Source organism: Anneissia japonica, unplaced genomic scaffold (genome assembly GCF_011630105.1).
Source record: "Anneissia japonica isolate Jap-2015-1 unplaced genomic scaffold, ASM1163010v1 scaffold287717_len1600092_cov198, whole genome shotgun sequence".
Classification (NCBI taxonomy): domain Eukaryota; kingdom Metazoa; phylum Echinodermata; class Crinoidea; order Comatulida; family Comatulidae; genus Anneissia; species Anneissia japonica.
The window spans coordinates 1,304,462-1,319,343 of record NW_022755469.1 but is presented as its reverse complement, the minus strand read 5'-3'; the positions used below and the strand labels follow the sequence as shown (position 1 = coordinate 1,319,343).

At 35.6% G+C, this 14,882-nt stretch overlaps 1 protein-coding gene across 3 annotated transcripts in view; it reads right to left on the bottom strand.

The window, feature by feature from the left end:
• Positions 1-208: 208 nt before the first annotated feature.
• The window catches only part of LOC117123519 (solute carrier family 12 member 4-like), a 31,759-nt gene continuing 17,085 nt past the window's right edge, over positions 209-14,882 (bottom strand). For 2 of the 3 annotated variants that reach the window (XM_033269470.1, XM_033269472.1), the window contains 18 exons: positions 12,772-13,007; positions 11,700-11,920; positions 10,423-10,560; positions 9,906-10,004; positions 9,345-9,402; positions 7,312-7,605; positions 6,838-7,056; positions 6,473-6,577; positions 6,165-6,333; positions 5,660-5,748; positions 5,323-5,429; positions 4,881-5,000; positions 4,287-4,376; positions 3,733-3,824; positions 3,312-3,419; positions 2,271-2,530; positions 1,716-1,849; positions 209-1,507 (listed from right to left, as the gene is read on the bottom strand). In XM_033269470.1, coding sequence (XP_033125361.1) covers positions 1,416-1,507; positions 1,716-1,849; positions 2,271-2,530; positions 3,312-3,419; positions 3,733-3,824; positions 4,287-4,376; positions 4,881-5,000; positions 5,323-5,429; positions 5,660-5,748; positions 6,165-6,333; positions 6,473-6,577; positions 6,838-7,056; positions 7,312-7,605; positions 9,345-9,402; positions 9,906-10,004; positions 10,423-10,560; positions 11,700-11,920; positions 12,772-13,007 — 2,631 coding nt within the window. In that variant the 3' untranslated portion in view covers positions 209-1,415. Of the gene's footprint in view, positions 1,508-1,715; positions 1,850-2,270; positions 2,531-3,311; positions 3,420-3,732; positions 3,825-4,286; positions 4,377-4,880; positions 5,001-5,322; positions 5,430-5,659; positions 5,749-6,164; positions 6,334-6,472; positions 6,578-6,837; positions 7,057-7,311; positions 7,606-9,344; positions 9,403-9,905; positions 10,005-10,422; positions 10,561-11,699; positions 11,921-12,771; positions 13,008-13,845; positions 14,032-14,694; positions 14,817-14,882 lie in introns of all 3 variants that reach the window. The other variant, XM_033269471.1, reaches the window with a different exon arrangement.

The window sequence follows — 14,882 nt, the reverse complement described above, 5'->3', positions numbered from 1 at the left end:
CGGAGCACTTCCTTCAGACTCAGAAGGGTATTTTTATCGTGTGTGCATTTCAGTGGTAGATTAGAGGCTCACTGTTCATTTATCGCTTGGTTAGAATTATTTTGTAATCATCTAGCCTAGTCCTAGATATCAACAAGGTATAAAACTATTGGCAGGTTGCTTGCTACCAGCAGTTTAACAATAATACTTACACCTAATTTCAGCATTTAATATATTTAAACTTTAGTCTGGCAATTGGTCAATTCTATATTGTATAGAAATACATATACACTGCAGCTGGAGGCATAAAAATTCCCTATGCTCTATCATAGCATTTTGATTTACTACACTGATTAATCAGTCTATCGCAAGCTAACAACTTAAGACAGACATAATGACTTTTAAAAGCCCTCAGAACCCCTGCAATACCTAAGCTGCAATCCAATGGCTTTGACACATATTTGTGCACCCATATACCCTCCTAATGGCAATCCTGGATACAGCTCTATATCCTACCTAACAGACATAGCTTTTCTAGCACAACAGTGCTATTAATCATGTTTTCAGTAGCCATAACCAATAATTGGTCACCTGGTATTTTAGCGCTATAAAAGAACGACATATTATTATTATTATCAGTGGCTCATGTTATCAACATCAGGGGCCACCTGTTATTAACAGCCATCTGCTATCCGTGGCCACCTGATATCAACCAGTGACCACATGTTAATAATATCCACATGCTTTCAGTAGCCATAACCAATAAATGGTCACCTGGTGTCAGTGGCTCATGTGATCAACAAACCACTTGTAACCAGGGGCCACCTGTTATCAACAGCCATCTGGTATCAGTGGCCACCTGATATCAACCAGTGACCAGGGGTGGCGCCAGGGGGGACAGAGCCCACCGTTGGGGAGAAAAAGAAATTATATGTATTTTCTACATATTAGTAGACTCTAAAATCAATAGAGTAAGCCTTTTGAAACCCCAAAATTGTCAAGAGTTTTGGGTGCTTTCGGGATATTTTGAGCGATGCCCAACCACGCCAACTCATATCAGTGGCCACCAGCTGCCAGTGATCAATTGCATATATGAATGTAAGGTAGTTGAGTTTTTACTTTTGAAAAATATGATCTGATACAGGCCATGGAATGAAAAATTGTAAAGATTTAATTAAGTACTGTACTGGACAACACAGATACCAGAAAGAGTGTACAGTATTAGTACAATAAGGATGAATTTCCAACTGGACAACTGATATTATCAACAATAAAATACAGTTTATACATGCAAGGTAAAAGTTTGTTTAAAATACAGTGCATGTTGCAAAAATACAAGGGATCAGGGGAATAGTTCATTCCATGCATTTGGAAATTTGATGGTCCTGAGTTGAAGTATTAAAATGATTGAACACTCGGTGGATATGAATGGCTTTTTAGGAATAGATGGTAATAACTTCACGACCTCCTCCGCGTACCATTAAAACACGCTCAAGACCCTCGGTTAAAACTTCAAGGTATTCCATATCTAAAGATAGTATAGTTAAGGAAAATCACAGAATGCATTCTCAAGAACCGGAGGTTTTGAAGGATTTTTTGACAATTCTGAAAAAAAAGAAGCTATTTATTGGCCTTAACTGTTACAGGGGAAGAGCCATTATTTAGCCGTTTTTATTTTCTTCTTCTGACCCATTTGCCTATTTTTATTTTCAGTTTTCTACTCAGTAAAAGGATACAGTTTTGTTCTTTACGTTGAAGCTTTGGTGGTCCTGGCAAATTCAATATAACAAGCTGGGCCTTGTGCGACTTCTCCACAATGATCTCATTCAATCGCACGGCTGTATGCATCCTTCTCACATTCCGATCCGATCTAAAAATAGGAAATTCAGCATTCAGAGATGGATGCAGCACAAAGGTATGAAGTGAAAAATCAAGGGTGCAATTATGAGAATGACCACTAGTGTTATGGACATTTCACATATACCATGGTCATTCTTTTTATTCCATGTGCCTACAAAACTGCTAACCATCGCACAAACACACTAATCGCTCCTATCAGAGTTTGCAGGTCGCTCCACATTACATACATATGATTGTGTCCATGCGGGAACACAATGGACTTAATCAAAACAGTATTGAGATTTGTAAATGATCAGCATAAAAATGTGTTAATATGCTCTGAACATTATTTTAGGATAAAAAAGTTAGTGGAAGACATACTAAGCTCACCCTGGTGAATTGGCAAGATTTAATATAGTGCTACTAATATTAAAGAAAAGAATGATACTTACGGTGTGATATTTAATAATCCATCCGTAGTACTAGGAGTCGCTTCCTCTGGTTCTGTGTCTATCAAGTTAACAGAGTCTGGTTCAGCGACCTCACTAATATCAGCTAACTCGGTAACCTTCAACACTTCCTCGTTTTCAGGATCATCAAATGGTGACGATTCTTGACGTGCAAACCGAACCTTGCGTTCTGTTGTTCTTTCAACAGGCTCATTCTCATGTTCGCTACGTGGAATATGATGGAGGTCAACAATACCTTGGGCCTACAGCACAGGAATGATGATTATTATGAAACACAATAAGATAAATGTGCAAGTAATTGAAAATACAATATCATCTCATAAAATGACGTCACATAAGCCAGGCACACATCTGGTGGTAGCCACTGTGTGTGTGCGCTGAAACGTGGAGATCGCTATGGCCTAGTTCAGACTAGGTGGATAAACCCAGCTCAACTCACCGGGTTTATCCACCTGCCAGTCTCAACTAGGTGGCTTATCTCAAGCCGGGCTATGTTCCTATAGTAACTAGGCCTAGCGCCACCGTGTTGAACTTTTCTAAGCCGGGCTTTAATCGTTGCTGGGGGTCTTGCATTGACTTTGGGTGACAAAATGACCAATCAGCATTCAATTATGTACGCTGTGAGCGAGCGTACGTTTCATGAGCAACGTTTTGAAACACGTTTCCTGGTTACGGTTCATTATTATGCAAATTCTCGTCTGGCTAAACCTGCTAGTCTGAACGCCCAGCAAATTTAAGCCAGGCTTAACGTTGAGTCGGGCTTGCTTATCTCCAGGTCTGAACGTAGCCTATGTCCCTGGTTCAATTCTCATCGCTGCTCACCTTGCATTTCAGCTGGAAGGCTGAATGCAAGATAGGATAGCGCACTGTCTTTATATATATATATATATATATATATATATATATATATATATTGTTATAAATATTATTTATTCTTAATATTAAATTTGTAATAATTTCATATTGTAATAAAATAGTTAAACAAGAACATTATGAACGTATTTGCATACTTAGGAAACCTACATCATATAAGCTTTCTTTACGAGTAAGTTTCATCTGTCGTAACAGTTGGTTCCTCTGCTCCATCAATAGCGTTCTCTCATAGGTGTAAGCCGAGATGTCACAACCAGGCTGAAAAAAAACCAAAAACACCACACCCAGTTAATTAAATTAATAATCAGCATTTCATGGTTGATGCGACAAAAACCTGTGACGTGCTAATATAAGTGGGGTTGAAATCACCACGTCCAAAAAAGGGCAAATCACTGAAAATTTGATAGTGTAGCGAGAGCTTGAATCATGAGAAAGCAATATGCAGGATTTGAACCACAGCCTTGGGTCGGTGGACAAGCACCTTAACCAGGAAGTTGCAGCCCACTCTTAGATTCTTCCAATGTCTTTGTTATGTCCAGTGTTTATTTCTATTAAAACAATGTAAACTTACCAACTCAACAACTTCAATCTCAGCATCAATTCTCAAATGATAAAGGAATGTCTTCAAATCTTTCTTCATCTGTATACTATTATCTTCCATTTCTAATCAAGATAATTTGTTAAGAAATCATTTAAAATGAAAGAACACTTATATATTTATTTATCCACAGAGCCAAATTGAAATACAATGATTTGATTTTTTTTTTTCAACCAAAATTAAACCAAAGGTAGAGTTTCTTATACCAGTGACATCTGAATAAAATCAATTGCTAAGGTTAAAAAAAATAATAAATATGAAAATGCACTGAAATTGGTTGAAAATAACTGATTGGCTTCAACTTCAAGGATATTTTAAAATACAGTGAAAATACCGAAGATAAATAAATATTTTACATTAAAGACTTTAGTTCAGCTCCTTTTACTCCTAAATCCACTGCATTTGGTATGTAAAAACAAATTAAAAATAAAATGAGGATCTTGAAAGTTATAATCTTAATGCTGCCCTTAATGTTACTAAAATAAACAGAGGAAATAACAACAGGTAATGTAACAGCAGAAGGATACGTGCTACAGTGTAGATCTTCATTGTACAATTCCTCCAGGTTTTGTGCTGTCGCAGAAGAAATGGCAACAACATCAACATTCCACCATCATCTGAAGCACAGTTAAGGAAACAATATACAAAAGTATATAAGATAAATATTATAAATGTTATTAAAAACTAGAAAAGTCAAACCAGCTATTTCTCTATGTAAAAGAACATTCTGGAATTTCATATGCATCCACTATTTTAGTATTTCATTGAGCAACACTGTTATGTAAATGAACTATATGATTGCACTGGTTATGCAGATGAGCTTGCTTATTCCATTGGTCAATATAATTCTCTATGCAAATGAGTTACCTGGTTGTGTTGGTTAATATTCTCTATGCACATTAGCACCTGCTTCTATTGGTCAATATCATTTTCCATGCAAATAAACTCTCTGATTCCATTGGTCAATATCATTATGCAAATACCAACTCAACAACTTCAATCTCAACATCAATATGCAGATCAGCTTTCAAATACCATTGATCAATATCATTCTCTATGCAAATTATTTATCTGATTCTATTCACTATCTATGAAGAGTAAATTGACTGTAAAAAGGATACGGACTATCCACCACACATCTATGCTACCGCCTTCCAGCTTCTGGTCGTTGCTTGGGAACAGCATGATGTTCTTTGGCACAAGCAGAGCGTTATGCATTGCTGATACATTACGTACAATATCTAACAAATATCATAGATGTCAAGAAACATTTATAATTTTGATGCAGATGAATAAATTTGGTGACATGAGCACTATTTTGATGACAATACAGTATTTTACATTTGTTCATCATTGATTGCCTCATTTCAACCACTATTTTCATAATTTTTAAAAGAAATTTAATTAAAAACTTATAAAAATATAAATCACTTCTATTCAATAAGACTCATTTGTAAAAAATCATGGCCAATGGCCAAACTGCACATTTCAATTACAAGAGTACAGAGTTTAAAAAATAATATTAAAATGAAATAATAATGAGAAAAATAAATGAGAATGTACCAAGAAAAACTCTAAATGATCTTTCATCAGTAGACTGTCGCCAGCCGTAGGGCCACCCGGCAATTACAGTGTTGTGTTGTAGTCCACCTAAACCAGACATCTGCACACTGAAACAGAACACAACATTACAATTAGTACATTTCTAATAATAACAATTAGTATTACTGTACAATAATATTTTTATATCCCTACTGATAGCCCCACACTTATATCCCTACTATTGCTAGCTCCAAGTTAAGATCCTCACTCCTACTCATAGCTCACACTTATTATCCCATTTTCTTCACTTTTACTCTCACATCCCCACTCTTATTTATACACAATGAGTGTCTCTTACCATGCAGATATACCCTCGCTGACATCTTTAGCAATGAGAAGCTGGTGAAACCCTTTTACTTTTTCTTCTATCATCACTTTTTTCAGTTCCTGGTGTTAAAGAACATGTACATCATTAACATATTTATGGTGAGTCTTATCTGATTTGATGGACTGTTAAGATTGATTAAAATGATGAATAAAATGAATGATTAGTTGGTTCACTAGAATGATTGATTGATAGATTAATTGATTAGGTTATTGGAGGGGGTTGATTCATGGATTAAGATAGATGAATTGATTGATTGGTTGGTTGCTAAACTATGTGTGAAAATTGATTAAAATGACAAATGGAATGATTGATTAGTTGGTTCACTAGATTAATTTATTGAATAAGTAATAACTATGTGTGAGGGTAATATATACCTATAGGTCTGTGTGATCTAAAGGTATGTATATACATACATATGAGACATACCAACATAATGAGAATACAAATTTAACACATGAAACGGTAAATTATTTACCTGTGCAGCTGCTTGGCTTTCTGGGTATTTAGCAGCATAATCACCTGGAATGACGGAACTGACGAGGGTCAAACCACGACCTGCTTTTAACTGGCTGGCAAAACTTAACAGCTTGCGATGTTTAGGAATTAGATTCTCATCCATCTTGCAAAGAACTAAGACCTGAGGCCTACAAAAATAAGTTTATTAATCTTGTTTACTGTTTAAAACTATTCTCATTTATTTTGCAAGGAAGCATAAATCTCTACTACTTTAACTTATATACAATAATTTATTTATGTTAATGTTGTTTGCACTAGGCAAATTACCTCCAATTTTTTGTGTGTGGTGGGCCTTCCTCCAGCCTTAGTAAGCTATATCTTGCTGCTTGTAATGACAAACCACGCAGACCATCTCCCCACTCCTTTTCAGCCCTGATTAAAATAAATTTAATAATCATTGGTATTAAATTCAATAACAGTTAAATAACAATAATAATTAAGACAATAATACTATGCAATAATAACAACAATAATCATGAAGTAGATATTTTGAGCTGGTCTATCAGCTCTAGCAAAATGGGCTGAAATATTTTTTGCTATGGCATTGACTTTTTGAAGAGACATAATTATAATAGCAACAGCAACAATGATAATAATACAATTAATTGATATGAGCAAACTCGACATCTTACCCTCTGTATTCAATGTACTTATATATGCACCCAGCTAGCGCCATTGCTGCCAGGGCATAATACCAACTAGATATAAACATCAGAGACACACACATAATCATGCCGATGAACGACAGCAACCAATGGTAGTACTTAAAACGAGGGCGCCAGTTAGGTGTCTTCAACAACGTTTGCAGTGCGCACGCTAGGTTCACGAACATGTAACACATCAAGAAAAACCTGGAAAAAAAAAGTGGAAAAGACTTTGTGCAAGATTATGTAAAAGCTACTGCATATCATAATATAATTGAATTATTACTAATATAAACAATACATATTAGAAAATATTAATGCTAATAAAAAGAATATAGGTTCCATTATTTCAAGAATAGGTTTTTCTCCAACTTCAAATTCAATGTTTCTTTTAAACTTTCTAGTGTTTTTTTCTGAATTCTACCAGGTTAATACATTTTGTTATTTTCTATTCAAACTTACATTGTGATTATAGGAGCAACTGAGTCAAGCTTTGCGATAACAATTCCGAGTTCGGAGATAGCAACCGTCAAAAGTAGAGCCCAAGTGGGTTCACCTGTCGCTGAGCCTTTACCGAACACAGATAGGAATGGAATGATGTTATCTTTAGCAATAGCCTGCAGTAACCGAGGGGCTCCGGTCAAACTTTGAAGTCCAGCTCCAATGGTGGATAAGAACGAACCAATCAAAATGACCCATTCTGAAGGCCACGCTATGTTGGCTACAAGAAGTCTGCCATCTATACTTTCACCGAATCTAGAAAGAAAAATGTGATTATAAATAAAGCCCTGTCCAAACTATCAAATCTTATTGACAACATGTGACATGACTAAATATGGTCATGATGACATCACATCATGACCATATATATACACACACCATGACTTAAAGGCGAGTCGAATGGCTGAGCGTTTACGGCAAGGGCACCGCAACTTACTGCCATTACATCGGCGGTGGTTCGAATGGCACACGCTTTCCTACAGTTCTGGTGGTGGAACAATACCTCTCGGATAAGGACACTTATGTGCACTTTAACGAACTTAGTACATCTTTTGAGATGAGTAAGAGGGTTTCCCCAGGGTACTGATTCATACAGCCCCAATTGTGGACAGACGAGAGATAGCTGGTACCAGTTTACCGGGGAGCCCAGACACGAAGAGACCCTTAGGGGAGAAGCAAGTTCTTGTACAAGTTAGTCTACACCTCAAGCGCTTTGAGATTTTGGTATAAAGCGCCATATAAATCAAACTACATTACATATTTGGGCACACAACATTAAAATAAACCCGTAGCCCACAACAGGATGGCAATCAGAGATGTTTGCATTTTTAACAGAGATGGATTAAAGCATGACAAAATATAAATATATAGATATAATATAAATATATAAATTTATATATATTTCTGGGTCTAGAACTAATGATAAATTTCCATTGTGTCTTTGTCTATTTCCATAATATGTCCATAATTTCTGCAGCAAATACGGAAGTTAGAACTTGAGAATTCTGCATTAAATTAAGTAAATTAAAAGCTTTTTAGGGGTATAATATTTAAACTGGGAAATCCCAAGGATAATGTCATTAGGTTGTCTAGGCTCAGATTACGATAACAGGAAACGGACACTGATCGAATGATGATGATGTGTTAAATCTAAGCTGGCATTTTGCCCACTTTCATCTAATTATAGCCTTCGCAAAAAATACAAAATTTCAATAAGAATGGCCTGCTTGTATATAGCCCTTCTGAAAAATTCAAAATTGCTTCCAGGTGCAATATATAATCACCACAGACTACTACTAAAATGTGTATAAGAGACAGTATATGTATAGATTAAAAGGCAAAATACTGGAAAAAAACAATGCTGTGGGAAACAATGGCTGGATCTCAGTAGAGATACAAAAATGATAAGCAACAGCTAAAAAGTAAACGTAAGTAAACAGCCAGAAATAGAACCAGAGCTTTCGGACAACACTAGTCCTTCCTCAGTGGCGAGTGATATATATATATATATATATATATATGGTATTGGTGTTAAAATACTCTTTTCCTTGTAACTTTCATCTCACAGATAATCATATTCATTCTGTCTTATCGCTTATTAGCAGGCACTACTTTTTATTTACTCTGTTCATCTATTAAGATATATATGAGCCAAAAATTAACAGCGACCTTAATTACCATCTGTAAATATTTGTCAAATTCTTCCTCACAACACATACACATGATGCTCTCCATAAACTAAATCTTGTTATGTTACTTAAGCAGTGGTGTTATTTTTTATCAGGTTTAGAGATGCTTTCATCAAACAGCACTTAAATCCAGGCAGAGTGATATATCAAGCAAAATGTCATATTTGTTATAGTGAATTAAACTCATAGCTTTATCACAAAAATATGCGTACAGTGCCAAAAGCTTCACAAATTTTTCACACCATGTAATTGACAAGTTAATGCTAAATGAGAATAAATTATAAAAACACATTTTCTTCAACTTACTTATCTCGAAGGATTTCTCCTCTTACCGCACCAGCAAAGAAGAGCACACATGTCATATCTATTATTTCTGGTTAAGGATTTTTTTTTCAAAATTTATCTTGTTCATGTATATATATTAGACTTTGCTATGTTCAGACATGACGACTTACGGTAGCATAGCGTTAATCAAGCGGTGTGAACTTGTGCGCGGCGTAGCGGACTCCAGTATTATCAAGCAATCACTGGCGTACGTTAATCCAGCAACAGACCCCAGATTAGCGTACACCACTGAGTTACGGCTGTCATGCATCAATGGTTTTGAAGTTGCCAAGATTTGACCAATCACAATAGCCTAGATGTAAACAGAAAATAAAACGCGCAATTACGAATACGAATATTTCATGTGGATACTTACGCTAGCGTTTGTTAATCGCCCAGTCTGGATATCTTGCGTTAGATATGACTGCCGTATCTCGGAACGGAGTTTGTATTAACCTAGTGTAAACTAAACACAGCTGATGTTTATTGACGTTGAGAGGGTGTTGTTCATATTTTCACGTAATTATGTGAACCAAAGGATACAGATGAAACTGGTGGTAAAGATGGCTCCAAGTGTACCACGTGGAATTGAAAACTGCGCATCTTTGAGATCACCTGACCTGTTGCTTCCCGCCATTATACCTAACAATGAAAAAAACAAGGACAATCATTTAATTTGTTAATAATTATGTAATTAGTTACACAGCAAAAAAAAAACAAAACAAATAAAAACATGTCCTTAGTTCAACTTCAGCTAATGTTTTTTAACATGGCTCACTCATTGGTTAATTATGTGCTGCACCACAGCAAATCACACGATTTCAATGTATTCATATAAGAATTAATGTCTGACTGTCAACAATTAATCTAAATAGTAAATAAAGAAAACAAAATATTTATGAACACCTGAACACCTGTTTATTAGTTTCACATCTTTATTTCATAAGCTTTATTATAAATCAAAACTGGTAAATAAAACATTAAAACAATAATTTTATTACTGGTTTTTAATTTGTATATGTAATACTATCAAATTGAATATATAACTAACTAAACTCACCAGTTACTGATGGGAAGAAGATGGCTAGGAGTATAGTAAAAGATGTTGTAATGTCAGCCACTACTTCCGACCCACCGCCATTTGGAAGTTGTCGTGGTAACACCTCTCCACCTGCTCGGTATAAATTCTTCAAATTTTCTGAACAAAGAGTACAATCAGGATTATCTTAAAAATCTAATTATATAAATTAAAGTGGAAAAACAAAACAAAATTTGTAAAAGTCTTACTAATTTTGCTTCCCCTAAATATAAAACATAAAATAAAAAGTATCTAAATTTGTCAGTGGAAGACACTTCTATCAATGGGTTTATGATTTGAGATTTAGGGCAATATCATAAATGAGCTTCATCATCGTCCTCAGCACAATCTAGGACCAGGAGTTTTGGGGGTTTGGCTGAACCACCCTTATTGAACAGTTCACTACTTTAGTGGTATTTTATCATAACCTTTTTCTATTAAAGAAACACTTCTGAGTTAAACTTGGCCTATAGGAAACTTCCCTTTACATGAACCTGGTGCTATTGCTATGCTTACAACTACCACATTAATTATTATTAATACCACTATAACCACCACCACAATAACTACTGTACCAACACCACTACTACCACCACCACCACCACAATAATTACCAACACCACCTATCACCACACCACAATAACTACCAACCCACCATCACCACCACCACCACCACCACCATCACCACCACCCCCACCACCACCACAATAACTACCAACACCACTATCACCACCACCACAATAACTACCAACACCACTATCACCACCACCACCACAATAATTATCAACACCACTATCACTACCACCACGATAACTACCAACACCAATATCACCACCACCACCACAATAACTACTGTACCAACACCACTATCTCTACAACCACAATAACAAACAACACCACTATCAATACCACCACAATAACTACCAACACCACTATCACCACCACAATAACTACTATCACCACCACCACAATAACTACCAACACCACTATCACCACAATAACTACCAACACCAATATCACCACCACCACAATAACTACCAACACCACTATCTCTACTACCACAATAACTACCAACACCACTATCACCACAACCACAATAATTATCAATACCACTATCACCACTACCACAATAACAATTGTACCAACACCACACTACAATAACTACCAATTTACCACTATCACCACCACCAAAATAACTACCAACACCACTATCATCCTCACCACCACCTTCATTATCACCATTGCTATGGCCACTTTACCTTTGAATAATCCATTTCCAAGACCTGGTATTGCATCTGTCATGTTGACATAATGCTTCTTTAGGAAACTGGAACATTCATCGCCAACTACATCATTTGCATCGCAGAAAGTCATTCCAAGGTCACTAAGGTGAGATGTGTTTCCTTGTACATAAAACGTACATTCTTCAACAGATCGATATTCAGTAGTCAAAGATATATTGCCATCTAAACAACAAAACCTTGACAATGCAGGCAGAAGAAAAATACATTTTATTTCTATTTAGAATAATGATTATTGGCTAGTGGCGGGTTCACAAAAGAAGGTTCACTTGTGTAGAGCAAACAACAGAAATAATAGATTAGTAGTTTCTCTACCACAATGAAAATATTTGTTGATGGGAAATTCATTTTTGCTGTTAAGTTGAATTTGGGGATGTTGTATAGTAGTATGCCTATCATAGCACAACCAATAACTACTGAAAATATGTCCTCTACTAATGCACCAGCAGAACTTGTAGGCCTATATTTCTGGCCATAGCTGTCTTACAATTCAACTTATAAGCTATACTTCTGCCTTTATTCTGTTGTGGCGATTCAATTTCTTTTATCTAATAAATGTTCAAGCAAGGTAATTGCAATCTGATTTATGTCTTGCTATATCTACTTAAATCTTATGAAGTTAACCAAATGAACAGTAATAGCATCATTAGTGAACTCCTTGATTACTTGCTTGCAAAAACCACCTTTAAATTATCCATGTATCCAATACAACTGGTAGATTGCCAGAATCTTGTTATATAGTATGATTATAATAAAATAATATAGATATACAGTTTGTGATGAGCTTCAGTAATAAACTGAGCAATAAAATTTAAGAGAGAGCATCGTCAATCACATATAATGAATAAGAAAACATACTCAATGGTAAAAAGATATCACTCTCAAAATTACTTTTCCTAATGCATGTTGCACTTTCATATATAACAGGAAACTGTGGGGGACTACCAAGTCAATAAGAAATTGAAATACATTATCATTTTTTTCCTTTCAATAAAATATTTGAACAGCAAAATATATAATATAAACTTACTGCAAATCGTTGGGTACAAAGACACCGATGTATATACAACAGATGGAGACAATAACGCAGAAAAGAAACAAGAGGGCACACTTGTTCACATACTTGACACCGACAAATACAAGAAGCGAGAGAATCAATAAAATGACTGTTCCATAGACTCGCATGTTGTTCAACATGTCTGGTGAATTACTCGTAGTTCCACTTCCATCTTCATCAAAAATTGCGATTGGAGGAGCTATGTATATCTTAGGAACAAACAAAATTTTATTCAGTACATGTAGTAAAATATTGTGAATTTATTGTATTGATTACATTTTTGATGTTTATTGCAATTTTCGCCTGTAAGAGTTCCTGTTAGACGACCGTTATAAAATTAAAAAAAATATCAATTAACTACTGTAAACACTTGCAAGGGCTAAGGTTCCAACAGTGTTCTGTGACAAAATTGTTGCCTTCTCCTCGCCAGTGAGGGTTCTATAGACCTTTCCCAGGAGGCGGAACAATGACTTTTTTTAAGAGAGCTCAAACTCTATATTTATAAATTCTTAATTCAGGCAGAAATGTTACAGACTTTTTCTAATGTCTAATGTAATAGTCATGGCATTTTTGGTACATTCCCCAGAGTGCAATTGCCATTTAGAGAGGTAAGGCAAATTGTATCTGCTTTTAATAAAATTAGATATTTAATAATCCACTGTACCGCTGACGCTAGATTATACCGAGTCTCAGATGGAGGGGATGGGGTGGGGGGGGAGTAATAAAGTTCTTGTGTATTGCCATAATATCTATCCAAAAATGTTTTCAAGCAATAAAGCACAATTACATGACCAATAATAAATGTATGCAAAAATTCATAACCAACATGTGTTTGGAAATTCAGGTTTGCTTGTTTACAATCTTTTGACGAAAATGATGACAACAGCGTCACAGACGTATGGATGAAGATATTGAAATGGTTAAAAAAAACAAAACCAAAAGTCAATATCAAAGTAAACAATGCAAATATATATACATTTTATTTTGTTGCCATTTTATATTAACACAAACAGTGAATCTTAAACAATTTTGTACACTAAAACTTACAAGCAAGATCTCAATGGCACCAAGAATATACATGGAGGAAGCAAATGTTGTACCAAGATAGAAAAGGACACCAACAGCACCACCAAACTCGGGTCCTAGAGCTCTGGAGATCATAAAATACGAACCTCCAGCTGGAACAACACCATTTGTTGCTATCGCACTCATTGAGATGGCAGTTAAAGCAGTCTGGGAAATAATATAATATAATTATTATATATAATACAATATATATAATTAAAATAATATGAAAATTCATAAAAAGAATTATATACTGCATATATAGATTCTAGGCATCTGACTGGTTAAGAAGCGGGCAATAAAATGTACTGTTACCCTATGGAATAGTACTTTTTTGCCCTGCCACGCGATGTGCAATCTCTAGGCCATGTTGCTATGTAATTTATGAGGCGCACAAACGGTAAAGGATACGCGACCTCTACGATGCTGAGAGAGATTGGCCTTTTGACCGCCTAGGCCTAGGAAGCAAGCCTAGGCTTACTTGGTATGTACTATTTCCATTACTCTTTAGGTCTTGTAGAACCTATGTATGAGGCATTTAAAACAAATATGGACTGCTCTAGATTTGGGGAACGGTGAAATCTACAACCCCTCGGTGATGCGTAGACCATAGCCCTTGGGAAGATAGGCTACAGTATCCACAATAGATTTCACCATTCCCCTCATGAACAGTCAATATTTGTATAATATATAATGTATAAAATAAGTGTATATAAGACAGTCTTATTATTGTTTTTCATATCATCATCACCGGCATCATTATATTTAACTAGTGAAGCATATTAAATGAATGCCTTATCATCTATTGATGGAGGAAAAGTTATAGCTTACGGTTGCACATGAAATGAGTATAATGAAGAAACTTTCAAGGGCTCCAGCATTGCCTACAATCCACGTTAAACGGATGAACAAGATAACGCCGAGAATGTTTTGCAGACAAGGTAGGTATACACCTGTCTCTTATACACATCTAGATGTGTATAAGAGACAGCCAACACCACTATCACCACCACCACAAT